At 52.2% G+C, this 26,492-nt stretch overlaps 2 protein-coding genes across 2 annotated transcripts in view; one reads left to right on the forward strand and one right to left on the reverse strand.

Annotated features, from left to right (window-relative positions):
- ARID3A (AT-rich interaction domain 3A) overlaps positions 1 to 5,322 on the reverse strand; it is a 63,577-nt gene extending 58,255 nt beyond the window's left edge. The window contains exon 1 of the mRNA XM_083421629.1: positions 4,848 to 5,322. The gene's annotated coding sequence lies outside the window, so the exon portion shown is untranslated. The remainder of the gene's footprint in view (positions 1 to 4,847) is intronic.
- Positions 5,323 to 11,261: 5,939 nt separating this feature from the next.
- REX1BD (required for excision 1-B domain containing) lies at positions 11,262 to 25,075 on the forward strand. The gene is made up of 5 exons (XM_083421958.1): positions 11,262 to 11,375; positions 16,005 to 16,087; positions 18,408 to 18,612; positions 20,063 to 20,151; positions 24,646 to 25,075. Exons 1-5 carry the CDS (start codon positions 11,277 to 11,279, stop codon positions 24,716 to 24,718), a joined length of 549 nt encoding a protein of 182 aa, XP_083278084.1. The 5' UTR covers positions 11,262 to 11,276; the 3' UTR covers positions 24,719 to 25,075.
- Positions 25,076 to 26,492: the final 1,417 nt, after the last annotated feature.

Here is a 26,492-nt window from a genome sequence, read left to right on the forward strand (position 1 = left end):
CTTCAGACCATATTTTGCACTCTCCTCTTTCACCCTCATTAAAAGGTTCTTTAATTCCTCCTCACTTTCTGCCATCAAGGTTGTGTCGTCATCTGCATATCTGAGGTTGTTGCGTCACTTTGAGATCTAGGGGGCAGAGTTTGTAAATGGAATTCAAGTCGGAAAACAGCAAGGGAGAAATGCGCTAAGACCGGCACATGCTTCAACTGTGAGCACAAAGCCAAGCCAGCCTTCTGCTCCATTCATCGGCCCAAACCTCCAGGTTGGCGGCCTTGCCCCTGCCTCCAGTGGCAGGCAGTTCCACCGTTTAACTCCGCAAAGAAACCCTTCCTGAATCTTTATCAGCTTTATCGGACGGCCACAAATTCTGGTGTTAGGAGAGAGGCAGGAAAATTCTTCTCTGTCCTCTTTCTCTACGCCGGGATTAATTTCAAAGCGCAAAGAGGGCCCTTTGTTGTTGAAAACAGCTGTATCTCCCGCACTGCAAGGGGGCTGGACTAGATATCTCTGTGGGTCCCTTCCGTATTTGGTGCCAGCCATCCCAGTGGTGGCGAACATAAGGAGGGTTGTACATAGAAGATACTCCTTTTTCTCTTCTTTGGCGATCCCTCGTAGCCAAGTAAGATTGTCTTCCATGAACACAGTTTTAACAATGAGTCCGTAAGTGACTGTGGGGGCCATTTCTGGATCCCCACGTCCTTCCACAGTGTGGACATTGGTTTCTGGGCAGGAGTTGATCTCGGTGAGGGTTTGCCAAGCGTGCCTTCCTCTTAGCACGTTTCTCCCTCGCGTCCTGAGTTCAAGTGTCTTCAAAGCCCAGGACACCTTTGGTAAAGGCTGTTCTCCAACTGGAGCGCTCGCAGGCCAGTGTTTCCCAGTTGTCAGTGTTTATACTACATTTTAAAAGATTTGCCTTGTCTTTTGTTGACCACCAGCATTGCGCTTTCCATTTTTAAATTCGGAACTCCTTTCAAGGAGTTGGAGATGGCGTTTATAAGTGGTCCATGTTTCACAAGCATACAGTAAGGATAGCTTTGTAAACAAGCCTTTTGGTTTCCCTGCCTAAGATAAAACAGGCAGCCATGTGCTTCCATGCGCAGAGTGCATTCTCCGGACAGAGGAGATATTTTCACTGCCCAAATGGCGGGTCTCCTCTGCCGATTCTGCACTGACTTGTGGGACCAACTCAGTTTTAAGAGTCAGTTAAGAGGAGACGATTGCACCCAGGGAGGAAAATTTCACTTCCTGGCTCGGACGGAAGTGTACCATTCGAGAGCCGAATGGCGCACAGAAAGTCCCCTCAAGTGGTTTGTTTAATTTTAGCTTCGGCCACAAGCCGGTTTAAGAAACGGGCCGAGAGGGGCGTTTGCTTCCATGCTCAGCTCCACATGCAAATGTCTCTAAACGACACCTTAAGATCTGCAAAAGTCCATCTGTCCAATTGCTGGATTAGACGGGCAACGATGTGAAAATTTGCAGAGCGGGGAGAGGGGGTGTTGCGCGACCTTGCCAGTGACTTTTTAATATATTTCTCTGGACCTCTAATAACGTTGTAAATCATTGCCTAACCGAGATTCCCCCGTGGGGGAATAAATAAAAGAACACACACCCAGAGGCACTTTCAACATTCCGTCACACCTTTGTGTGACCAATAAACCCAGGACCGGAGGGGTGGGGCTCTGCAACTAGTTGGAGGGTCACCTTTAAACTTCGTCACCAAAGCAAGCAATGAAGAGTCGCCCCTATGGAGAAATACGTAGTGAATAATTGGGGTTGGGGGAAGCCTGGCAAAAACATCCCACTGGCCACTTTTAAAAACGTGCATTTCATCTGTCTTAATATGTAGATGGGACGCGGGTGGCGCTGTGGGTTAAACCACAGAGCCTAGGACTTGCCGATCAGAAGGTTGGCGGTTCGAATCCCCACCACGGGGTGAGCTCCCGTTGCTCAGTCCCTGCTCCTGCCCACCTAGCAGTTCGAAAGCACATCCAAGTGCAAGTAGTTAAATAGGTACCACTCCGGCGAGAAGGTAAATGGCGTTTCCGTGCGCTGCTCTGGTTCTGCTGGCCACATGACCTGGAAGCTGTACGCCGGCTCCCTTGGCCAATAAAGCGAGATGAGCGCCACAACCCCAGAGCCGGCCACGACTGGACCTAATGGTCAGGGGTCCCTTTACCTTTAATATGTAGATAAGAGACTGCGCTCGCCATGGCCACAGAGATATCTGCTAGCTGGCAACAGGGGACTCTGTTTATTCTACGCTGTGGTGAGCCACACAGCACCCCCAAATTATCTCAAAGTTTCCTGCCTCAGAAGGTCATCGGAAGAGTCTAGCTCAGGGGTCAGCAAACTTTTTCAGCAGGGGGCCGGTCCACTGTCCCTCAGACCTTGTGGGGGGCCGGACTATATTTTGAAGAAGAGAAAAATGAATAATTTCCTACGCCCCACAAATAACCCAGAGACGCATTTGAAATAAAATCACACATTCTACTCACGTAAAAACACCAGGCAGGCCCCACGAATAACCCAGAGACGCATTTGAAATAAAAGGGCACATTCTACTCATGTAAAAACACGCCGATTCCTGGACCGTCCGCGGGCCGGATTGAGAAGGCGATTGGGCCGGATCCGGCCCCCAGGCCTTAGTCTGCCGACCCATGGTGTAGCTGTTGGACCCCCAATTCCAGCATTTTGCTCTCAACTGGCGAAAACCCCGTGACCAATTCCCAGCAGCTGACATTCAGAGGCATTTATTGCCGCGGACAGATGAGCGAGAACAGAAGTCACCATTAATAGCTTTATCCTGCACGGTTGGTGTATGAAACCCATTTAGAGGGGCCAGAATCGCTGTTTAAGTCTCTCCAACACACACACACACAACAACAACAACAACAACAACAACAACACAGTTGACTTCTCGGCTGAAACACTTTTAACTCCAAAAACTCCCCCCCCCGCAAGAAATAGGTGATAATCAAACCTCCTCACCCCCAAGAAATAGGTGAGGATAATCAAACGGGAAGGGGAGGTTCCCTGCTGTCTCTCTGCATGATTCACAAAGCCAAAGGACCTCCTAACTCCCAAGAAACAGGTGAGGATAATCAAATGAGAAGGGGAGGGTCCCTGCTGTCTCTCTGAATGATTCACAGAGCCAAAGGACCTCCCCACCACCCAGAAATAGATGAGGATAATCAAATGGGAAGGGGAGGGTCTCTGCTGCCCCTCTGAATGATTCACAGAGTCAAAGGACGTGGCTCCTGGCCTTGAGGGCAAGCAGACCTCCCCAGTTCAAGACACATTTTCTCCTCGCCTCCTCCAAGAAGGAATCGTCTCCTTCCAAAGAGGAGTCGCCACCCCCCTGAGAACAGAGACTCACGCAGGAGAACGCCCCAACTTTTTACATATTAAAAAAATAAAATAAAACCACTGCTTTTGGGATCTGCCTGCTTCTCTGTTATTTTAAAAAAACGAGGGTGCCCACATGGTGCTAACCACCGACTTCCTGTCTTGGCAAGTTTGGGCCGGGTGTCCTTTGAGGAAACTTTTCAACTCTAGGATATTCTAGGAGATACAGATCATTTCAGGGAAGAAAAGAGAGGGAGCGGCTGATCGGTTTTGGAAATAAAGAGCTGGTTAAAGCTGAGAAGGTCGTGGTGGTTTGTGTTTTTTTAAAAATAAAGAGAGTCATGCTCTTATCAGAGAGGGGCGTGTGAATCAGCCGCCAGGCCTTTAGAATAATCCAGTATGTACATTTTATTTCCCCCTCACCCAAGAGTTTAAAATAGCTTGTGTGTGGAGAGAGAGAGAGGCCACTATAAAAAAAAAAACATTAACAGAGAAAGGATACAGACCTGTACATATATATATATATAAAATTTGTAGATATGCAAACCTTTTGCAAATCGATCTTTTAAAAAGCACACATAGTCAGCCGCACATTTTCTGCAAATTATCCCCCATGGCCATTGCAAAGGTAATAATAGGAATAGCAGCGTATTGGGCCTAAACTCTGCATAGGATAGGAAACGGGGGTGGGGTGGGGGGTGGGCTGTCTAAAATGATTGTGCCCAGAAGGGGATGGGGGGGACAGGAGAGGTTTAGGTGTGTGTGTGTGTGTGTGTTGTGTGTGTGAGACGCCTCCCTTTCCCCAGCTTAATCACATCAGATAAATTTGATGTGAAATGTGCTTTTCTTTAAAAAACAAAACAAAAAAGCCAGCCACAGGGAACAGTCTAAGGAACAAATATTTTGGGGGCATAGATCCATTAGAGCTTCTACACTCAAAGTCCCTTCCAAGCAAACCTACACTTTCAATTTTTAAAAATATATATATATACAAACCAATACAGTATTAATTAAAATATCGCATGATCTTGGCCGATCTTTTAATGCCTACCGTTTCTCAGAACCTCCTGGAGAGCAGACCCCCTTTAGTAAAAGCCTAACTTCGGCGGGTCTACTCTCGTGTAGGATTCGGCTCAGCGATAACTGCGCGCTTGCAACTTAAGCTTGGCAAAAATGTATCCAGAGCCACGCGCACACACACACGTTTTGGGCTTCGTTTAGGAAGTTATTAGCCAACAAGAAACATTTTAACTTGGGTACATAAACATCCGAACCCATTGCGAGAAAGTATCGCTTTTTTGAAAAAATATAAATAGATAAATGTTGGCACCACTTCGCCAAACACGCGCCCGCGCGTATTTACGCACGGCACCCTACAACCCCGGCTTTGGAGGAGGCGGAGGAGGGGGCTGGGGAGGGGGGAGAGGAAAACACACACATACACCCCCCCCCCAATTCGCAAATTCTTATTTAGCAAGTTGCAAAAGAAAATAGGGTCTTACCCTGCAAAGGCGGCGGCTGGAGCAGCTTCATTTTCTCCGCTTCTCTTTCCCTTCCAAGGCGAAAATAATAAAATTACGCACGCCCTCCGCCCCAAGCAGGTGATCCAAGAAAAGGGAGGAAAAAAACCAGCTTTCCAAGAGACCGGGTCCTTATTGATCCGTCGCCGTTTTGCCCTGCGCGCGCGCGCAAGCTGCGCCTCTCTTGTTTTATTTCAGCGCAGCCAGCCTCCTTTATCGGGCTCCCATCTGCAAGTTTCCTTTTACAAGAGAGGAGGCCATGGCGGCGGCTGCGGCGGCGGCTGGCTGGCTCCTTTCGCCACCACCTCCTCCTCCTCTTGCTGGGTCGCTGGGTGCCTAAGGCGTGCTCAGCAGCGCAGGAGAGACAAATCATAGGATGACAAAATAGCAATCAGATGCAAATTCCTAACCTCTGAATCAGGGCCCGGACACCGGAGAGGGGTTGGGTCCCGGGGCTCCAGGGGACGTCGCGCAATTCCGCTCCTCGCGGAAGGAGGGCGTGCGCAAGAGAAAAGGGTTTTGGCATTTCATTCCCCGCACACAAGTTTCTAGTCCTCACGGTGAAGCTGCTTAATGAGCTTAAAATAGCCAACGCGCGCAGGCCGGGAGCTACAGGTCCCAGCACCCTTAGCAAAACTACAGTTCCCAGCTCCCTTGGCACGCTGAGGCTTCCAGCGCCCAGGAGAAACTGCAGTTCCCGGCGCCCTGAACAAACTGCACTTCTCAGAATGCTTAAACTACAGTTCCCAGAGCCCTGACGGACAGTGGCGTAGCGTGGGGGTGCAGGGGGGGCCGGCCGCACCGGGCGCAACATCTGGGGGGGCGCGCTCGCACTCGCAGCTCTCTGCCCCTACCTGGCTCACTCACTCTCTCTCACTGCAGTGCTGGCTGTGCGAATCTGATCCGAGCCCCCGGGTCGCCGCCCACTGTGGAGGGGAGGGTGCCAGGCGTGCGGTGCGGAGAGAGAGCGAGGGACTATCTGGGGGAGGGACAGTTCAGCGGGGGGGGGGCGCAAATTACTTGCCTTGCCCCGGGTTAGGGGGCGCAAATTACTTGCCTTGCCCCGGGTGCTGACAACCCACGCTACGCCACTGCTGACGCCTGTAACAAACTGCACTTCTCAGAATGCTTAAACTACAGTTCCCAGCACCCTTGGCACGCTGCGGCTTCCAGAGCCCTGGAGAAACTGCAGTTCCCGGTGCCCTGAACAAACTGCGGTTCTTGGAACGCTTAAACTACAGTTCCCAGAGCCCTGACGGAACTACAGTTCTTAACAATCTACAGTTCCCAGCTCTCTTGACATGCCCTGGTTTCCAGAACCCTTAACCACAGTCCTCAGCGCCCTGAAGCAGCGCCCAGCACCCTTAAATTACAGTTCCCGGGATGCTTGGTTGGGGGCGCCTTAAATGTGCGGTGCGGCTAGCGGCGTTGCAACGCCAGACTCGCACAGATCCCAAATTAAGGGCAGCTTTAGGCAGGAAGGTGGAGAGGCAGTGCGGCCTGGTGGTTAGACTGCCAGACTGGGACCTGCGTTCAAATCCCTTGCTGGGCTATGAAGCTCAGCGGGTGACTTTGGGGTCCCTGCTCTGCTTGCAGCCAGCAGGGCCAATGGTTAGGGGGCGATTATTCATCCGTAGTTGTATTCATTCAACTTGTTTTTATTATTGCTTGTTAGTCGCCCTGAGCCCGGCCTTGGCTGGGGAGGGCGGGGTATAAATAAAAATTATTATTATTATCATTATTATTATGACAATGGTCCCATGTTGTGTTGTACTGTTGTACCATGTTGTGTTGTACTGTTGTACTGTTTTGTTGTTGTTCGCCGCCCTGAGCCCGGCTTCGGCTGGGGAGGGCGGGATATAAATAAAATTTATTATTATTATTATTCCTCCAGGCGGCCTACGTGGTCGTTTTAATTTCCCCGTGGGTGCGTTTCAGGGCTGAGCAGGGAGCAGCGGAAGGGCAAGGATTCGAAACCTCCAGTCCAAGTCCAGTGCTCTAACCACTAAACCACACTGCCATCCCCTCAAGTGGAGTCCAAAAACAGCCACAGATGCCCCATATTCTCTGACTCTCTGAGATTGCCAACTGTCCTCTTTCTCTCCCTTGTGCAAAATAAAAAAGGGGGGGAGACCATGAAAAAATGTGACATTTTTGGTTCTTTGCAGACGCTCCCTAGAAGTCCTGGCAAAGTCAGTTCCGCCTCTCTCTCTCTCTCTCTCTCTCTCTCTCTCTCTCTCTCTCTCTCTCTCCATTTAAAGGAACCGCATCCCTTTTTCCACCCAACTTCCGCCCCCTCCCGCAGCTTCAACATTTCCATTAATACCTAACTAACCAACCCCATAATTGGAACTGGATTAAGTACTGTAGATAGGTTTGTTTTTATATCGTGAAAATAGACGGGAGGAAAAGTGAATTGTGCAAAGGATAGGCTGGCCAAGATCAAAGGAAACAAAGATTATTATTTGGGTTCTTTAAAATAAAACAAAAAATGACACATTCCCCCCCCCCCATGGATTTCAGAACAAATATGTCCCAAACATTATAATGCAAGGAGTTGTATTGACAAGGCAGGGAAATCCTACTCAGAGTAAACCTATTGGAATGAATGGATCTGAATTAGTTGTGTCCTTTGATTTCCTGGAGAATTCCTAGTTAGGGGGAGGGAGTGGCTTGTTTCGGCTCTTGTTTTTATTAAGTATTTTGTATTGTTGTTTCACAAATCCCACATCAAAATCCGATACACAAGTTTTTCCCCTTTTGCATAATCAGCTTCCCATCCCATTTCCTGGAATTTTCTTCTCTTTTCCACCCTTAGCTGCAACTTATCTTCCCTCTTTTATATCATAATAATAATAATAATAGTGTTTTTATCTTGTATAAAGGGTAAAACTCCTGCCAACCTAGCAGTCCGAAAGCACGTCAAAGTGCAAGTAGATAAATAGGTACCACTCCAGCGGGAAGGTAAACGGTGTTTCCGTGCGCTGCTCTGGTTTCGCCAGAAGCAGCTCAGTCCTGCTGGCCACGTGACCTGGAAAAACTGCGGACAAACGCCGGCTCCCTCGGCCAGTAAAGCGAGATGAGCACCGCAACCCCAGAGTCGTCTGTGACCATATAACACCGGTCCTGAAAGACCTATACTGGCTCCCAGGTCATTTCTGAGCACAATTCAAAGTGTTGGTGCTGACCTTGAAAGCCCTAAATGGCCCAGTATCCCTGAAGGAGCATCTCCACCCCCATCGTCCCGCCCGGAGACTGAGGTCCAGCTCTGAGGGCCTTCTGATGGTTCCCTCCCTGCGAGAAGCGAGGTTGCAGGGAACCAGGCAGAGGGCCTTCTCGGTGGTGGCGCCCGCCCTGTGGAACGCCCTCCCACCAGATGTCAAAGAGAAAAACAACTACCAGACTTTTAGAAGACATCTGAAGACAGCCCTGTTTAGGGAAGCTTTTAATGTTTGATGCTTTACCGTATTTTAATCTTTTGTTGGAAGCCACCCTGAGTGGCTGGGGAAGCGGGGTATAAATTATAATATATTATTATTATTATTATTATTATTATTATTATTATTATTCTCCAAGGCGCTAATTACATGCAACCTGTCCGCTTAGTTTATCCTCACAGCAACCCTGTGAGGTATGCCTGGCCTGGAAAGATTGTGCCTTGCACACACCCACCCGCGGTTTCATGGCAGATTGGAGATTTGAACCCAGATCTTATCGTCAGACATTTAACAACTGGTGCCAAACTCATGCTGTGCCAAGAGGGAGCCCTTCAGGGCTTATAGAAATCCTACTGACAGGAAGGGAAGTTGGCACAGGCGAGGGAATGAAGGGATATATAAAACAAATCATTAAGTAAACAAGAAATACCGGTTTCTTTCCTTCTTCTTTCGCAGTAAAAAAACGATAACAACCGCCCAAAGCTCTGCAAAACTCCATTGCAAAGTGCTTTAGATTTTGAAAGGCCCTTTTGATTAATTCTAGGCTGGTGTGTGTAACAAAACAAGAATCCAATATCTCTGCTCAGACCAGGTCCCTCCACAGAGCACGCCAGGCCCTCCTGTCTTCCACTGCCTCCCGCAGTTTGGTCAAACTCATGTTGGTAGCTTTGAGAACACTGTCCCACCATCTCGTCCTCTGTCGTCCCCTTCTCCTTGCGCCCTCCATCTTTCCCAGCATCAGGGTCTTTTCCAGGGAGTCTTCTCTTCTCCTGAGGTGGCCAAAGTCTTGGAGCCTCAGCTTCAGGATCTGTCCTTCCAGGGAGCACTCAGGGCTGATTTCCTTCAGAATGGAGAGGTTGGATCTTCTTGCAGTCCGTGGGACTCTCAAGAGTCTCCTCCAGCACCAGAATTCAAAAGCATCCATTCTTCGGCAATCAGCCTTCTTTATGGTCCAGCTTTTTGAGAGCACTTTGGAGATCTTTATTCTCCACCCAGACCAACCCTTCCCAGAGTTCCCAGAGGTTTTGGGCATCTGTTTCGAGAGGCAATGGAGTATAGCTCTGTGGGTGAAATCAAACATTTTCAGCAGGCGCTGAAATAAAGGGGGGGGGGGAATAGATAGCATAGGTCTAGAAGTTTGACATTTGTAACATATCTCAAGCTGGTAAATTAAGGTTACCAGACGTCCCCATTTCCTGGGGACAGTCCCCAGATTTACAAATCAGCCCCCTGAGAAAATCCATCCATTCCAACTGAAGTTGAAAAGTGTCCCCGGATTCATTGAAAAAAAATCTGGTAACCTTCCCGTAAATTTACATTTATTATCTCAGGCCCTTTATTTTAGAGTAGAGTATATAGATTTTAATTTTTAGATGGTTAGATTCATTTTTGTCAATATGGGATGTAAATCTCTAAAAGCAATCAGTCAATATAATTGTCAAAAGTTATATTTTAGAAAGAAAATATGTGTGTCGCTTTTTAAAACAAATAAATAAATAAAGCATTGTCTTCATGCCTTGATGTCAAGGGGCAGGCAGTTCCAGAGTTGTCACAGTAACTATTGTGAAATTTTTGTTTTTTGTTGGTATAAATAAGGAAGCATTAGTTTTGCAATCAGCACTGATCCCAATACAGTGTATCATTGTTGTTGCTCCTGTCTTCCACTGCCTCCCACAGTTGGGTCAAACTCATGCTGGTAGCTTCGAGAACACTGTCCCACCATCTTGTCCTCCGTCGTCCCCTTCTCCTTGTGCCCTCCATCTTTCCCAACATCAGGGAGTTTTCTCATGAGGTGGCCAAAGTCTTGGAGCCTCAGCTTCAGGATCAGTCCTTCCAGTGAGCACTCAGGGCTGATTTCCTTCAGAATGGAGAGGTCTGATCTTCTTGCAGTCCATGGGACTCTCAAGAGTCTCCTCCAGCACCAGAATTCAAAAGCATCCATTCTTCGGTGATCAGCCTTCTTTGTGGTCCAGCTCTCACTTCCATACATCACTGCTGGGAAAACCAGAGCTTTTACTATACGGACCTTTGTCGGCAAGGTGATGTCTGCTTTTTAAGATGCTGTCTAGGTTTGTCATTGCTTTTCTCCCAAGAAGCAGGCGTCTTATAATTTCGTGGCTGCTGTCACCATCTGCAGTGACCATGGAGCCCAAGAAAGTCAAATCTCTCACTGCCTCCATTTCTTCCCCTTCTATTTGCCAGGAGGTGATGGAACCAGTGGCCATGATCTTCAGTTTTTTGATGTTGAGCTTCAGACCATATTTTGCATTCTCCTCTTTCACCCTCATTAAAAGGTTCTTTAATTCCTCCTCACTTTCTGCCATCAAGGTTGTGTCGTCATCTGCATATCTGAGGTTGTTGATATTTCTTCCGGCAATCTTAATTCCGGCTTGGGATTCATCCTTCTTATACAGTGGTACCTCAGGTTAAGTACTTAATTCGTTCCGGAGGTACGTTCTTAACCTGAAACTGTTCTTAACCTGCAGCACCACTTTAGCTAATGGGGCCTCCCGCTGCCGCTGGAGCCCGATTTCTGTTCTCATCCTGAAGCAAACTTCTTAACCTGAAGCACTATTTCTGGGTTAGCGGAGTCTGTAACCTGAAGCGTCTGCAACCTGAAGCGTATGTAACCCGAGGTACCACTTGTATGGGCTAAATCTTGGGTTGCAGTGACCCTTCCAGGCCTGCAGAGAGCAGCAGAGGGCCTTGTGCCACAACCACGTGGCAGCAGCAGGAAGTGCCGGGTTGACCATAGAGGTGTTGACCATAGATGTAAGAAATTGTAGAGGAGCCTGAATTTCCCCCACGGTCACTTTCAAGAGCACTTGGTTGGAGAAGGAAAGATGGGATCAGATCAAAAACCGAGCATTAAATCAAGGAGAGGAATGAATTAATGCATTGGTCTCTGAGTGTGGGAGGGGCACAATTATTATTATTTGGGGGGGGGGGGAGACTTTTTATAGTGATCCAGGAAATGCCATGCCTAGGTGGAGGGAAGGGTCATCTCTATTATTTTCGTGCCTCTACGGTGCCGGTGGAGGACAGCCTGGGAAGAACCAGAATTGCTGCAATGGTGAGAGCAAGGGATCCCCTTAAAATGAGGCTGGGGGCTTCCCTCTGCATTTGCATGGGAGGGCCAAGGGCGCTGCAAAATTGCAATGGGCAGCAATTGCTGGGGGGAGGGAGCAGAGTCCAAAATTTAAGAGGCTTTTGCTGCAAACCCTGCAAAAAAAACCCCCAAATACAGTAAAAGGAAATTTGGAATTAAAAGTGGCGATACCAGCAGCGGCCACCGGAGGGCGCGCGCACTTTATAAACTTCCTCGTTCTGTTCATTCCTTTCCCATCTAAGCTATTATTCCCAGCACGGACCGGCAGCAGCAGAGCTTTCTGACAAGCTTTTTTCTTCTTTTTCTTTTTCTGGCCCAGCTTTTCTGCGGGAATTGGAGGTGGGGAGCAGGGAAGGGTTTCGGCCCCCGGCAGCGCACCCAGAAAGGGACATGGGGAACCATTAATGCGCAAATAAATAATAATAATAATAATAATAATAATAATAATAATAATAATTTATTATCTGTACCCCGCCTATCTGGCTGGGTTTCCCCAGCCACTCTGGGCGGCTTCCGACAAAACACTAAAATACAAGAACGTATTAAACATTAAAAGCTTCCCTAAACAGGGCTGCCTTCAGATGTCTTCTAAAAGTTTGGTAGTTATTTTTCTCTTGGACATCTGGTGAGATCTAAGATTCGAATGCTGTACTTACATGTCCCTTGCTTGAGCCGACTGAGCGGAGCGTTTCAGGGCGGTAGAGCTCGAAACCATGAGGACTGGAACCTCGGCTCATTTTTATTTGAAGCCGGCGATCTCTGCATTGCAGGGGGTGGATTAAATGACCATCAGGTCCCTTCCAACCGTATGATTCCGCAATTCTATAAGTCTATTCCAGGTCTCAGATTCGACCCCCAGTAGCCTGGTGTGCCTGTTTCTTCCTATTTAAAACCGGGTCTTTTAATTCAGAACAATGAGGACTGGAAACTTGACTTCTGAGCTCTCAGGGAGCAGTTCTGATGTTCTCGGGTTAGGCTAATTGATCGGAGGAGAATTAGCCTTCCCGCTGATGTCAGACTCTGGGGTGGGGGGGCGATATCTATGTCTCCCGACCCTTGAAACCCCTGCCAGCACGGTCGATGGCCGTCCGGGAGTCGTAGCTGGAATGCACGGGCACAGTCTATTGTTGTTGTTTAGTCGTGTCCGCCTCTTCGTGACCCCCTGGACCAGAGCACGCCAGGCCCTCCTGTCTTCCACTGCCTCCTGCAGTTTGGTCAAACTCATGTTCGCAGCTTCGAGAACACTGTCCCACCATCTCGTCCTCCGTCGTCCCCTTCTCCTTGCGCCCTCCATCTTTCCCAGCATCAGGGTCTTTTCCAGGGAGTCTTCTCTTCTCATGAGGTGGCCAAAGTCTTGGAGCCTCAGCTTCAGGATCTGTCCTTCCAGTGAGCACTCAGGGCTGATCTCCTTCCGAATGGAGAGGTTTGATCTTCTTGCAGTCCATGGGACTCTCAAGAGTCTCCTCCAGCACCAGAATTCAAAAGCATCCATTCTTCGGCGATCAGCCTTCTTGATGGTCCAGCTCTCACTTCCAATAATAATAAGAAGTTATCCCTGGTGGTTGAGAATGGCTGCATCCCAACCCTATGGGCAAGGTATAAATAATAAAATTATTATTATTATTATTATTATTATTACTACTACTACTACTACTACTACACGGCCGCAACGTTCACAACAGCCCTGTAAGGCCGGCTGGCGTCCTTTAAACCCATATTCCAGACTGAGGGCAAAGACAGCCTGGCTGGCTGTTCCTTCTCTCCCGCACTAAAGGGTCGGTGTCGGGAGGCGAGACTCGAACCCAGCACCCGCCAGTTCCAATCAGTCAGCGGGACAGGGAAGGGGGGAAACATTAGCTTGTCTGAGATGGGACACACACAGACCCCAACTGCCGCCCCAGGATGGATAGATGTTTCCGCCAAGGCAGGGGCGGTTTGGGCGGCCTGCCACGAAGGCGTTTTGGAGCCCCATGGCCTGGAAAGCGCATTTAAACTGTCGGTTTTAATTGGGTGGGGGAACGGAAACACCACCCCCCCCCAGCTGCTGTTGTTGTGCCTGGGGGGTTTGGCGCAGGCTGTCAATTTCTCCTGCAACCCACCCACAACTTTCTTTGCAACAGGAGATTGGGGGGGAAATTTGTCTGTGCATGCCAAAACTGCGTCCTGGAGGTGTCTCTGAATTGATGCCGTCTGCCGCGAGGCCGGCAGTTTGCTGTAGAAACGGGACAGAGACCAGGAAGCCGGCGGGTCTGTGTATATGGGGCATATCTCTTATTTATTTACATTTTTTAATTAACATTCAACGAGACGATCCACGATCCGGCGAGCCCACAGCCAGGCATGACGCAAAGGACTTGTTCTTCTAAGGATCGTAAAGTTGGATGGTGTATTATTGTTAAAATTATTGTGTTGAAATTTCCAATAATATTTTTTTAAGTTGGAAAGGGGTCCCCGGAGGTCATCCATCCCAACCCGCTTGCAAGGCAGAAATCTCGGCTAAACAGAGGACCACCCAACCACCCTTGCAAGCGGGTTGGGATGGATGGCCGGGGAAGCTCAGCCAGATGGTCGGGGTATAAACAAATTATTATTATTAATAATATTATAGTCCAGCCCCCCACAAGGTCTGAGGGACAGTGGACTGGCCCCCTGCTGAAAAAAATTGCTAACCCCTGATTAAGACCCTTCCCCTTGGTGTAGGAGGAGGAGAAAAAACACAGCTGCGGGTTTCGCCTGCGATTCCTACCTCCATCACAAGGGGGTTGGTTTGGATGACCCTCAGGAGACCCTCCCAGCCCCCCAATTCTGTGCCGCCGGCGTGTTCCTTTGGCCCAGGCCAGGCTTCAGAACAGCCTAGCGGAAACCTCCTTATGGAGTGTGATCGAAAGCCAGATTTGGCACGGAAGCCAAACCGGACACCGTCCGTTCCAGAGCTCAGGTTTTTGGGGAATGGGGGCCGGAGTTTTAGGTTTGTGGACTTGCCAGCTCAGGGTGGGGGCTTTGAAACCCATATCCCCAACCCCTTCCAGCCCACGATTTGCACGTAATATATACCTATATTTCTCGAAGCGGAATGAAGCCCGCCGTCGCTGTGGGTTCCTTGTTTTGCACACACGCAAAACAGAGAGACTTTTAAAAACGATTATTTCTTCTCCTCTTGTTTCCTTCCATCGCTTTGTTTTCTGCGGCCGAGACTCTTTTAATAAAATAGAGAGAGAGAGACTTTTAATGTACCAAAGACTATACAGAGCCAAGGTCTAGCTGCCGGCAAGAGCTGGTTTTGGCAAGGAGAGCATAGCCCAAGCGTGGCAGGAAGATTTAAAGACAATAAAAGAATAACATTTAAGCATTTCATGGTAGAAATGGTTTCTTTATTTGTTTGCAGAATATGGGTAGATATTTGAGAGCGGCTGGCTGTTCTGCTACAGACATTGTGCGAATACGAAAGCTCAGAAAAGTGAAAGGCTTTTTGTTCTGTTTCTTCGTCTCAAATTAGACCTGATATAAATTAGTCCTGACGTCTCTCTCTGTGAGTTTCTGTACGTCTTTCAGATATATATGCAAGAGGCTAATTTATAATGGTATTTTGGGAATCACTCATGGGGCTGCATGGTTTTATACTTCCTGGGTCAGCTGTGACCACATTATCAGAGAATTGTCAAATCGGAAGGGACCCCGGCGGTCATCCAAACCAACCCCCAGCGATGCAGGAATCCTTGGCCTAGAGAGCTTTGTGACACTGTCAGAATTCGAACCCAGGTCCTGGCCCGGCCCTCTCTAACCACTACTCTCCCCCACTGTCTTCCTAGACTTCTTCTGCTATAGGGCAAACTCTATAAATTAAGTAGGCCAGTAAATACAGTGGTACCTCGGGTTACATACGCTTCAGGTTACAGAAGCCGCTAACCCAGAAATAGTACCTTGGGTTAAGAACTTTGCTTCAGGATGAGAACAGAAATCGTGTGGCGGCAGCGGGAGGCCCCATTAGCTAGAGTGGTGCTTCAGGTTAAGAACAGTTTCAGGTTAAGAACGGACCTCCGGAACGAATTAAGTACTTAACCTGAGGTACCAGGTATACAGTGGTACATCGGGTTAAGAACAATACGCTATACAAAGAATAGAAATAAAAAGTCAATTATGTACAATTGGGACGCGGGTGGCGATGTGGGTTAAACCACAGAGCCTAGGACTTGCCGATCAGAAGGTCGGCGGTTCGAATCCCCGCAATGACGGGGTGAGCTCCCGTTGCTCGGTCCCTGCTCCTGCCAACCTAGCAGTTCGAAAGCACGTCAAAGTGCAAGTAGATAAATAGGTACCGCTCCGGCGGGAAGGTAAACGGCGTTTCCGTGCGCTGCTCTGGTTCGCCAGAAGCGGCTTAGTCCTGCTGGCCACATGACGCGGAAGTTGTACGCCGGCTCCCTTGGCCACTAAAGCGAGATGAGCGCCGCAACCCCAGAGCCGTCCGTGACTGGGAATCTCAGGAGAGGAAAGCCGCTCTTGTGATCGAATCCTGCCACGGTACCAAGAGCTTCGGCCCCTCGCTCCATCAAAACACATCTCCCAAGCTTAATTCCCTTTTTCGTCCATTTGCAGTTGGAAGCGGACGTTCAGACCCTCGTCCACCGCTTCTATGCCCTTCAGAGCGAACGGGTCGAAGCCTACCACCTCTTCGAAGAGTGAGTATCGCCGGCCGGTTGGGGTTTTATTTAGTTGGGGTGGGGGACGTGGCCAGAGTGGCTTCCCGTTGAGGTGCCCGATTGAGGCCTCTGAGAATGCCTGGCCTGGACCCGAAGTTATGGGACTACAAAGCCCATCGTCCACTGCCAGCTCGGCCAACAGCACTGGACGATGGGCGTTGTAGTCCAACTTTCTAAATATGAGCTCCACGGCGACGCATTGGGTACATATACGCGCGTCCCACTACGGGGCGTGTTTTGCGCCGCGTCCTAATGTTATTATCCTGCGATCTTATTCTTCCTGCTCTCAACGGCTGTTTATTATTATTGCTTCGTTTCGTTTGGCTGGTTTGTTTTCAAATAAACAACAGCAAATAGAGAAGAGGACCCGAAAACGCCAGGATCCCAGCAACCCAAGTTTACCGTTGGCCGGTTTTCAGGACCCCAGAAAGGTGGTTTCGAGACCCCCTCAAGGATCTCACCCCCATTCTTTTCTGGGCTGCCCCCAATTTCCGTGCCTCTCCGTCCAACAGGGGAAGGAGGCCCAGAAGGGGTGGGGGGGTCCCCTCCCCGCTTTTCCTGCCGCACCCAGGGCTTTTTTTGGCTCGGGTGCCCCCTGATGAACACCAGATGAGCAGAACGGGGGGTGGAAAACCTCCCTCCCTAAACACCTGTCTTCGATTTGCAGAGAGAAGGCGCTCTGGAGCGAAGTCTCTGGGCAGGGGGGCGGTAATTGACTTCTGGGGAATCGAGAACCGAGACCCTCCGGCAACCCCCCACGACTCCGACCGAGCGGGCCTGGCTTCTCAACCGCCCCCCCTCCCGCCAACCCACTTGGCAGGGGTGACGTCCCCCCCCCCTGGCCAGGCAGGCTGGTGTGTGTGCGATCCTAATTCACCCATGCCTCTTGCAAACCCAGCCCAGCGAGGCCACGCCAAAGGGGTGGGGGCTTTTTAGATTTGGGAGAGGGACGCGGGTGGCGCTGTGGGTTAAACCACAGAGCCTAGGACTTGCCGATCAGAAGGTCGGCGGTTCGAATCCCCGCAATGACGGGGTGAGCTCCCGTGGCTCGGTCCCTGCTCCTGCCAACCTAGCAGTTCGAAAACACGTCAAAGTGCAAGTAGATAAATAGGTACCACTCTGGCGGGGAGGTAAATGGCGTTTGCTGCGCTGCTCTGGTTCGCCAGAAGCGGCTTAGTCCTGCTGGCCACATGACCGGAAGCTGTACGCCGACTCCCTCGGCCAGTAAAGCGAGATGAGCGGCGCAACCCCAGAGTCGGCCACGACTGGACCTAATGGTCAGGGGTCCCTTTACCTTAACTTTACCTTTAAGATTTGGGAGATAGCCCCAAAGGCATCTAGGCCAACCCTCCACAATGCAGGGTTTTTGCTTTTGTTTAAATCCCTGTACAGGGCTGCCTTCAGATGACTTCTAAAAGTCAGATAGTTGCTTATTTCCTTGACATCTGCTGGGAGGGCGTTCCACAGGGCAGGCGCCACCACCTAGAAGGCCCTCTGCCTGGTTACCTGTAACCTCACTTGTCTCAGGGAGGGAATCGCCAGAAGGCCCTCAGGAGATGGACCCAGGTGTCCGGGCAGAACGATGGGGGTGGAGATGCTCCTTCAGGGATACTGGGCCATTTAGGGCTTTCAAGCTCAGCACCAACACTTTGAGTTGTGCTCGGAAACGTCCTGGGAGCCAACGTAGGTCTTTCAAGACCGGTGTCATGTGGTCTCAGCGGCCACTCCCATTCCGCAGTCTAGCTGCCGCATTCTGGATTAGTTGCAGTTTCCGAGTCTCTTTCAAAGGTAGCCCCACGTAGAGCGCATGGCAGTAGTCCAAGCGGGAGATAACCAGAGCATGCACCGCTCTGGCAAGACAGTCTGCGGGCAGGGAGGGTCTCATCCTGCGTACCACATGGAGCTGCCCTGGATGCAGAATTGACCTGCGCCTCCATGGACAGCTGTGAGCCCAAAATGCCCCCAGGCTGCTCACCTGGTCCTTCGGGGGCACGGTTACCCCATTCAGGACCAGGGAGTCCTCCACACCTGCCCGCCTCCTGTCCGCCCAAAACAGTCCTTCTGTCTTGTCGGGATTCAACCTCAATCTGTTAGCCGCCATCCATCCTCCAACCGCCTCCAGGCACTCACACACCTGATTTAAAAGAGGCCATTGAGGTCCTTCCCAACTCTCCGATTCTGTGCCAGGAAGCACAAAGTCGGGACATTCTGCATTCGGCCCAGACCTCGGTCTTCAGGTCCAGGCAATGGGTACACCGCTGCTTCTCTCAACTCTTTTCTCCCCCCTCTTTCCCGCCAGGGGCCACCGGGCGTATCTCCGAAGCGGCCCCAACTACGACTTCGCCCGCTACCGCCAGCTGGTGCACGAGATCACCCAGGCCTTCAGTGGGATCTCACGGGAGATCCTGCAGATCAAGGAGCAGCTGGAGGGCCCCCGCGGGCGGCCTGACCTCGCCCAGCACCTGGGGCGCCTCCAGGAGAAGGAGAAAGAGAAACTCGAGCTGGTGAGAGAAAGAAGGGGCGCGTGGAGGCCGGTCTCAATTTGCGCCCATTTTACAGATGCAAAAACTGATCCCCTTCCGGTTTTGTGCTAGAAGAGTGTTTCAATCTTGTAATCGGGATCGGTGGTGCCTGGAATATCAGGTGCGGACGTCCCTTGAGAGCTTTGGGGTTTTTTGAGCGGCTTGTGTGTATATGTATTCATGGAATCATGGCATTGGAAGCGGCCTAGCTCAACCCCCTGCAACGCAAGGATATGCGGCCGTCCCTTACGGGATTCGAACCTGCCACCCTGTCACTGTCTCCCATCTGCAACAGATGCTTCGGCTAAAGTTTCCTTCATTGCAGGGGGTTCGACTAGATGACTCTGGAGGTCCCCCTTTCCTGCTCTAGAATTCTTTAATTCTTACCACGCTGTAACCGGCTGAGCTACCCAGCTCGCAAAAAGCCGGAACGCCCCTTGCGCAATAAACGCCTCGTTTATTGTTTCGCCTTGCGAACTGACCTGATCTCTCTTTCAAACGAACGAACAAATATTATTTACAGCAAAAACGGCGGTGGGGGGGGAGAGAAAGTGATAAGAGACGGCAAATCATCAGAGGTGTTGACGGAAGCCTAAAATAGTGTATAAGTTACGTGTGTGGTTGTTAGAAATGATATGTTAAAAAAACTAATAAAAGTATAAAAGGGGGGAAAAGAAAGCTTTAGCAAAAACATTATTTTGTTAGGTAAATCCTGAAATACTGGCTTATTTCGTTCTATAATAAAACATTTAAAAAAAATTACACTGGTGCCCCGCAAGACGAATGCCTCGCAAGACGGAAAACCCGCTAGACGAAAGGGTTTTCCGTTTTGGAGGTGCTTCACAGGACGAATTTCTCTATGGGCTTGCTTCGCAAGACGAAAATGTTTTGCGATTCCTGGGGGTTTTTTTTCGCTTCCCACCCCCTTTTTCTAAGGCACTAAGCTGCTAATAGCCTTTTAGCAGCTAATCCGCTAATCCCTTAAGCCTTTAATAGCCGCTAATAGCCGCTAAACCACTAATAGCGCTAATCCGCTAATGGGCTTGCTTCGCAAGACGAAAAAACCGCTAGACGAAGAGACTCACGGAACGGATTCTTTTCGTCTTGCGAGGCACCACTGTATTTATAAATGAATATTATTGCGCTTATAGCCTGCCTTTGCTCTCAGGGGCTAATTCTCTCTCTCCCTCTCTGCCTTCCCTTTTAATCTTGACAACAGTCCTGTAAGGTTGGTTAGTGACCAGCCAGAGGTTGGATTCAAACCCAGGTCTGCTCCTGCCTTTCGGGTCCGGGTCGCTAACCACTGCACGGCACTGCCCCTCTTGCACACTGCCGCCCCAGCAAACTGGGGAGAGGGGGGGCTGGTGATTTCTGCGCCCCCTTTCGTCTCCGCCGTGAGGGTCTCACCTCCTCGTTTCTCTCCCCTTCCCAGACAGCTCAGCTGCAGCTTGCGAAACAGAATGCTCAGGACCACCCCGGCGTAGAAGCCCACCCCCAAGAGGTTCGGGAGCTCAAGCAGAAGTAAGTGAGGGGGACCCCTGTGGTTGTAAATTGGAAAGAGGGGTGCAACGCTTTTGCTTTTAAACAACACCCCCCCCCCCCGGATTGCATAAAGGCTCTCCAACCAGAAAAAAACCAAATGCGTTTATTTTTATTTCCCAAAACTCGACCATAACTCTCAAAGTGTCTGCATGCAGAGACGCCTCTCAGTCCTTGTTTTAAGAGGGGAGTCCTGTTGGTTTCAGGCTTGTTGTTGTTGTGTCGTTTAGTCGTGTCCGACTCTTCGTGACCCCCTGGACCAGAGCACGCCAGCCACTCCTGTCTTCCACTGCCTCCCGCAGTTTGGTCAGACTCATGCTGGTAGCTTGGAGAACACTGTCCCACCATCTCGTCCTCTGTCGTCCCCTTCTCCTTGCGCCCTCCATCTTTCCCAACATCAGGGTCTTTTCCAGGGAGTCTTCTCTTCTCATGAGCTGGCCAAAGTCTTGGAGCCTCAGCTTCAGGATCTGTCCTTCCAGTGAGCACTCGGGGCTGATTTCCTTCCGAATGGAGAGGTTGGATCTTCTTGCAGTCCATGGGACTCTCAAGAGTCTCCTCCAGCACCAGAATTCAAAAGCATCCATTCTTCGGCCATCAGCCTTCTTGATGGTCCAGCTCTCACTTCCATACATCACTACTGGGAAAACCAGAGCTTTTACTATACGGACCTTTGTTGGCAAGGTGATGTCTCTGCTTTTTAAGACGCTGTCTAGGTTTGTCATTGCTTTTCTCCCAAGAAGCAGGCGTCTTTTAATTTCGTGCTACAAAAGTAGAAATTAACAATTTGGGGAGAAAGTAAAAGGGGGGCACAGCTGGGAGAGAGTCAGTGTCTGGGGGGGGTTAAACTCCTCCCCCCCCCCCGTGGACCCACTGCCATATCTGTGGGTTGTGGTTTTTGGCCCAGATCCTGTATATTTTGTCAAACAGAGCTCTGACAGAAGTTCAGGAATCTGTGTTGATCTGTCGGAAGTCGGGTGGGCTGGTTCTTGCTAGTTTCAGATTTGACCCTAACCTGCATGAAACTCACCTAAAATTGACAATTTTTAAAAAAAATGGCTCAGAAGACAAACTGGCTCCCTTTCCTGCCAAAGTCATGCCGGGGAAACAATTAGATTTAATTTCCATGCCCAACTCAAATTCACGACCCCTTCAGTCCGTTGGCAATCCCAGTTCATTTCTCACAAAAACCTTGAGAAAAAGCAAGCTTAAATCTGTTTTTGTGGACAGCTCAGTCGGTAGAGCGTAAGGCTGTTTAATCTCAAAGGTCGTGGGTTCGAGTCCCATGCTGGGCGAATGGTTCCCAAATTGCAGAGGGGTGGGCTGGATGATCCTCGGGGTCCCTTCCAACGATACAATTCGCTGCAAAATAGTATCCTACCCGATAAACTCACGCCTCCCTGCTCTAATATAGCGCCCGTGTCTTTTCTGCCGCAACAAATCTCTCTGAGAAAAGGGGTGCTCTTTTTGGACCGACGGGACCTGATCTCCCACAATGCCCCCCCTGGTCGCAGTCTCCCACAGTGCCCCCCCGGTCGCAGTCTCCCACAATGCCCCCCCGGTCATAGTCTCCCCCAGTGCCCCCCCAGTCGCAGTCTCCCACATTGACCCCCCCGGTCGCAGTCTCCCACAATGCCCCCCTGGTAGCAGTCTCCCACAATGCCCCCCCTGGTAGCAGTCCCCCCCGGTGCCCCCCCCGGTAGCAGTCTCCCACGGTGCCCCCCCTGGTCGCAGTCTCCCACAATGCCCCCCCCTGGTAGCAGTCTCCCACAATGCCCCCCCTGGTCGCAGTCTCCCACAGTGCCCCCCCGGTCGCAGTCTCCCACAGTGCCCCCCCGGTCATAGTCTCCCCCAGTGCCCCCCCAGTCGCAGTCTCCCACATTGACCCCCCCGGTCGCAGTCTCCCACAAGGCCCCCCCGGTCGCAGTCTCCCACAATGCCCCCCCTGGTAGCAGTCTCCCACAATGCCCCCCCTGGTAGCAGTCCCCCCCGGTGCCCCCCCCGGTAGCAGTCTCCCACGGTGCCCCCCCCATGGTCGCAGTCTCCCACAATGCCCCCCCCTGGTAGCAGTCTCCCACAATGCCACCCCTGGTCGCAGTCTCCCACAATGCCACCCCCGGTCGCAGTCTCCCACAGTGCCCCCCCCGGTCGCAGTCTCCCACAGTGCCACCCCCGGTCGCAGTCTCCCACAGTGCCACCCCCGGTCGCAGTCTCCCACAGTGCCACCCCCGGTCGCAGTCTCCCACAGTGCCCCCCCCCGGTCGCAGTCTCCCACAGTGCCCCCCCCGGTCGCAGTCTCCCACAGTGCCCCCCCGGTCGCAGTCTCCCACAGTGCCCCCCCTGGTCGCAGTCTCCCACAAGGCACCCCCCCCAGTAACAGTCTCCCACAGTGCCCCCCTGGTCGCAGTCTCCCACAATGCCCCCCCTGGTCGCAGTCTCCCACAGTGCCCCCCCTGGTCGCAGTCTCCCACAGTGCCCCCCCTGGTCGCAGTCTCCCACAGTGCCCCCCCTGGTCGCAGTCTCCCACAGTGCCCCCCCTGGTCGCAGTCTCCCACAGTGCCCCCGCTGGTCGCAATCTCCCACAATCCCCCCTTGCTTGCAATCCCCCCCGGTAGCAGTCTCCCACAGTGCCCCCCCCGGTCGCAGTCTCCCACAGTGCCCCCCCGGTCGCAGTCTCCCACAGTGTCCCCCCCGGTCGCAGTCTCCCACAGTGTCCCCCCCGGTCGCAGTCTCCCATAGTGCCCCCCCTGGTCACAGTCTCCCACAGTGCCCCCCCTGGTCACAGTCTCCCACAATGCCCCCCCGGTCGCAGTTTCCCACAATGCCCCCCCGGTCGCAATCTCCCACAATGCCTCCCCTGGTCACAGTCTCACACAATGCCCCCCCCCGGTCGCAGTCTCCCACATTGCCCCCCCCGGTCGCAGTCTCCCACATTGCCCCCCCCGGTCGCAGTCTCCCACATTGCCCCCCCCGGTCGCAGTCTCCCACAGTGCCCCCCCCGGTCGCAGTTTCCCACAGTGCCCCCCCCGGTCGCAGTCTCCCACAGTGCCCCCCCCGGTCGCAGTCTCCCACAGTGCCCCCCCCCGGTCGCAGTCTCCCACAGTGCCCCCCCGGTCGCAATCTCCCACAATGCCTCCCCTGGTCACAGTCTCACACAATGCCCCCCCTGGTCACAGTCTCCCACATTGCCCCCCCCCGGTCGCAGTCTCCCACATTGCCCCCCCCGGTCGCAGTCTCCCACAGTGCCCCCCCCGGTCGCAGTCTCCCACAATGCCCCCCCGGTCGCAGTCTCCCACAGTGCCCCCCCCGGTCGCAGTCTCCCACAGTGCCCCCCCCCGGTCGCAGTCTCCCACAGTGCCCCCCCCGGTCGCTGTCTCCCACAGTGCCCCCCCCGGTCGCAGTCTCCCACAGTGCCCCCCCCGGTCGCAGTCTCCCACAGTGCCCCCCCCGGTCGCAGTCTCCCACAGTGCCCCCCCCGGTCACAGTCTCCCACAGTGCCCCCCCTGGTCACAGTCTCCCACAGTGCCCCCCCGGTCACAGTCTCCCACAGTGCCCCCCCCTGGTCGCAGTCTCCCACAGTGCCCCCCCCGGTCGCAGTCTCCCACAATGCCCCCCCCGGTCGCAGTCTCCCACAATCTCCCCTTTCTCCCACAGTGCCCCCCCGGTCGCAGTCTCCCACAATGCCCCCCCCGGTCACAGTCTCCCACAGTGCCCCCCCCGATCGCAGTCTCCCACAATGCCCCCCCTGGTCACAGTCTCCCACAGTGCCCCCCCCGATCGCAGTCTCCCACAGTGCCCCCCCTGGTCGCAGTCTCCCACAATGTCCCCCCGGTCGCAATCTCCCACAATGCCCCCTTTCTCCCACAATGCCCCCCCTGGTCGCAATCTCCCACAATGCCCCCTTTCTCCCACAGTGCCCCCCCCTGGTCGCTGTCTCCCACAGTGCCCCCCCTGGTCGCAGTCTCCCACAGTGCCCCCCCGGTCGCAGTCTCCCACAGTGCCCCCCCCTGGTCGCAGTCTCCCACAGTGCCCCCCCTGGTCGCAGTCTCCCACAGTGCCCCCCCTGGTCGCAATCTCCCACAATCCCCCCCTACCTGCAGTCTCCCACAATCCCCCCTGCTTGCAATCTCCCACAATGCCTTGGGTGGAGAGGCAGAACCGCTCTCTCTCTCTGGACCCAGACCCCTTTACAGGATAGATTTTGCGGGGTGTGGGTTGGTGTGGAGATTCAGAGCCCCCCAAAAAAACCCTTTTTATTTTTGCAGAAGAGGGGTCTTTGGAGAGGTCCCCCCCCCCCCGATTGCTCTGCTTCGGCACTTGGGATTTTTGGCTTCCCACGGGCCATTGGATCGCTGCGTTTCATAAACAAGCGGCGAGGGCCGGGGAGGGAGGTGGGCAGGGCCGGGCGGCCCGAGCCAAGAGCGTGCCTAATCGCCTCCATATGCTCCTTTATTTATCGTTTCCATCCGCCCGAAACAGGCTAATTCAAACCATCGAGGCAATCAGCGAAATTCTCCAAGATTTCAAGTACGATTCTGAAGAAAGCTCTTGACGGGACGTCCCACAGGAGGAGGAGGAAGGAGGTTTTTTTCGGCGGGGGGGGGGGGAGAGGAACACCCCCTGCAAGCGAGCAACGTTCGGATCGCTCTCTCCCCCCCCAGCCCCCCTGCCCGCTTCCTTACCCGGTCTGGGTTCTGACCTGCCTCGCACGCAGGCCCGACGCGAGGGGCTTGGCCGGACGTGCTTTGGCCCTCTGCCCGGCACGAAAGGCTCCAGACCCACGCCGAACGAGCCCAATAAAGACTTCTCCCTAGACTGGGAGGGTTGGCTGAAGCTGGAGATGTGGGGCAAGCGGGTGGGAACGTTCTCCTCGTTCGTTTTGAGTCAATAAAAGCCAGCCTCTTGTTTACTTGACTGTTTGCAGGACTCCTTTTTCTCCAAACCTAAATCCATTCCACCGGGACGTGCGATGGTTGGGCAGGGTGTGGGCGGACGGACAAGGTGGGGAGGCGAAATTTGCCGGCCATTTGCTTGCCCCCGTTGTTAGAAGTTTATTGGCATCTGGGCGTCTTGAGAGGCAATGGAGTGCGCTTCCGGGGGTGAGGCCCAAACGGCTGTGTTAGCGGCACGGAAGTAATGTCCCCGGGGTCGAGAAGCAAGAAGTCACAAAGTCAGGGGTCCAAGGGTTGAGAAGCAAGGAGTCACGAAGTCAGGGGTCCGAGGGTCGAGAAGCAAGGAGTCACGAAGTCAGGGGTCCGAGGGTTGAGAAGCAAGGAGTCACGAAGTCAGGGGTCCGAGGGTCGAGGAGCAAGGAGTCATGAAGTCAGGGGTCCGAGGGTCGAGAAGCAAGAAGTCACGAAGTCAGTGGTCCGAGGGTTGAGAAGCAGGGAGTCACGAAGTCAGGGGTCCGAGGGTCGAGGAGCAAGGAGTCACGAAGTCAGGGGTCCGAGGGTCGAGAAGCAAGGAGTCACGAAGTCAGGGGTCCGAGGGTTGAGAAGCAAGGAGTCACGAAGTCAGGGGTCCGAGGGTCGAGGAGCAAGGAGTCATGAAGTCAGGGGTCCGAGGGTCGAGAAGCAAGAAGTCACGAAGTCAGTGGTCCGAGGGTTGAGAAGCAGGGAGTCACGAAGTCAGGGGTCCGAGGGTCGAGGAGCAAGGAGTCACGAAGTCAGGGGTCCGAGGGTCGAGAAGCAAGGAGTCACGAAGTCAGGGGTCCGAGGGTTGAGAAGCAAGGAGGCACAAAGTCAAGGGTCTGAGGGTTGAGAAGCAAGGAGTCACAAAGTCAGCATGAATGTATTGCCAAGAATGTTGTTTTTATTTCAGACATTGCAAATTATAGACAAAACTGACTGTTTCAAGAAGTGGCAAAAAGACATATCTAGATTTGTCTGGCAGGGCAAAAAGCCAAGGATAAAATTCAAAGTATTAACTGATGCAAAGGAAAGAGGAGGCTTTGCCCTGCCAGACCTGAAACTTTATTATGAAGCAGCAGCTTCTTTGCTGGCTAAAAGAATGGCTACTTCTTGAAAACACTGACATTTTGGATTTAGAAGGATTTAATAACGCCTTTGGTTGGCATGCATATCTATGGTATGACAAGGTTAAAGTGCATAGAATGTTTAAAATTCACATTGTTAGGAATGCATTGTTTAAAGTTTGGATGAGGTATAAAGATTTGCTTGAAAACAAGACTCCAAGGTGGTTGTCTCCAATGGAAGCAAAAGCACTAAAAAAACTCAATATGGAGGCCAACTGGCCAAAATATTGGGAGATTTTAGAACAAGACGGAGATAAATTGAAATTACAGAGTTTTGATAAATTAAAAAGTA

This window comes from Podarcis tiliguerta (genome assembly GCF_965153285.1).
Source record: "Podarcis tiliguerta genome assembly, chromosome: 18".
Classification (NCBI taxonomy): domain Eukaryota; kingdom Metazoa; phylum Chordata; class Lepidosauria; order Squamata; family Lacertidae; genus Podarcis; species Podarcis tiliguerta.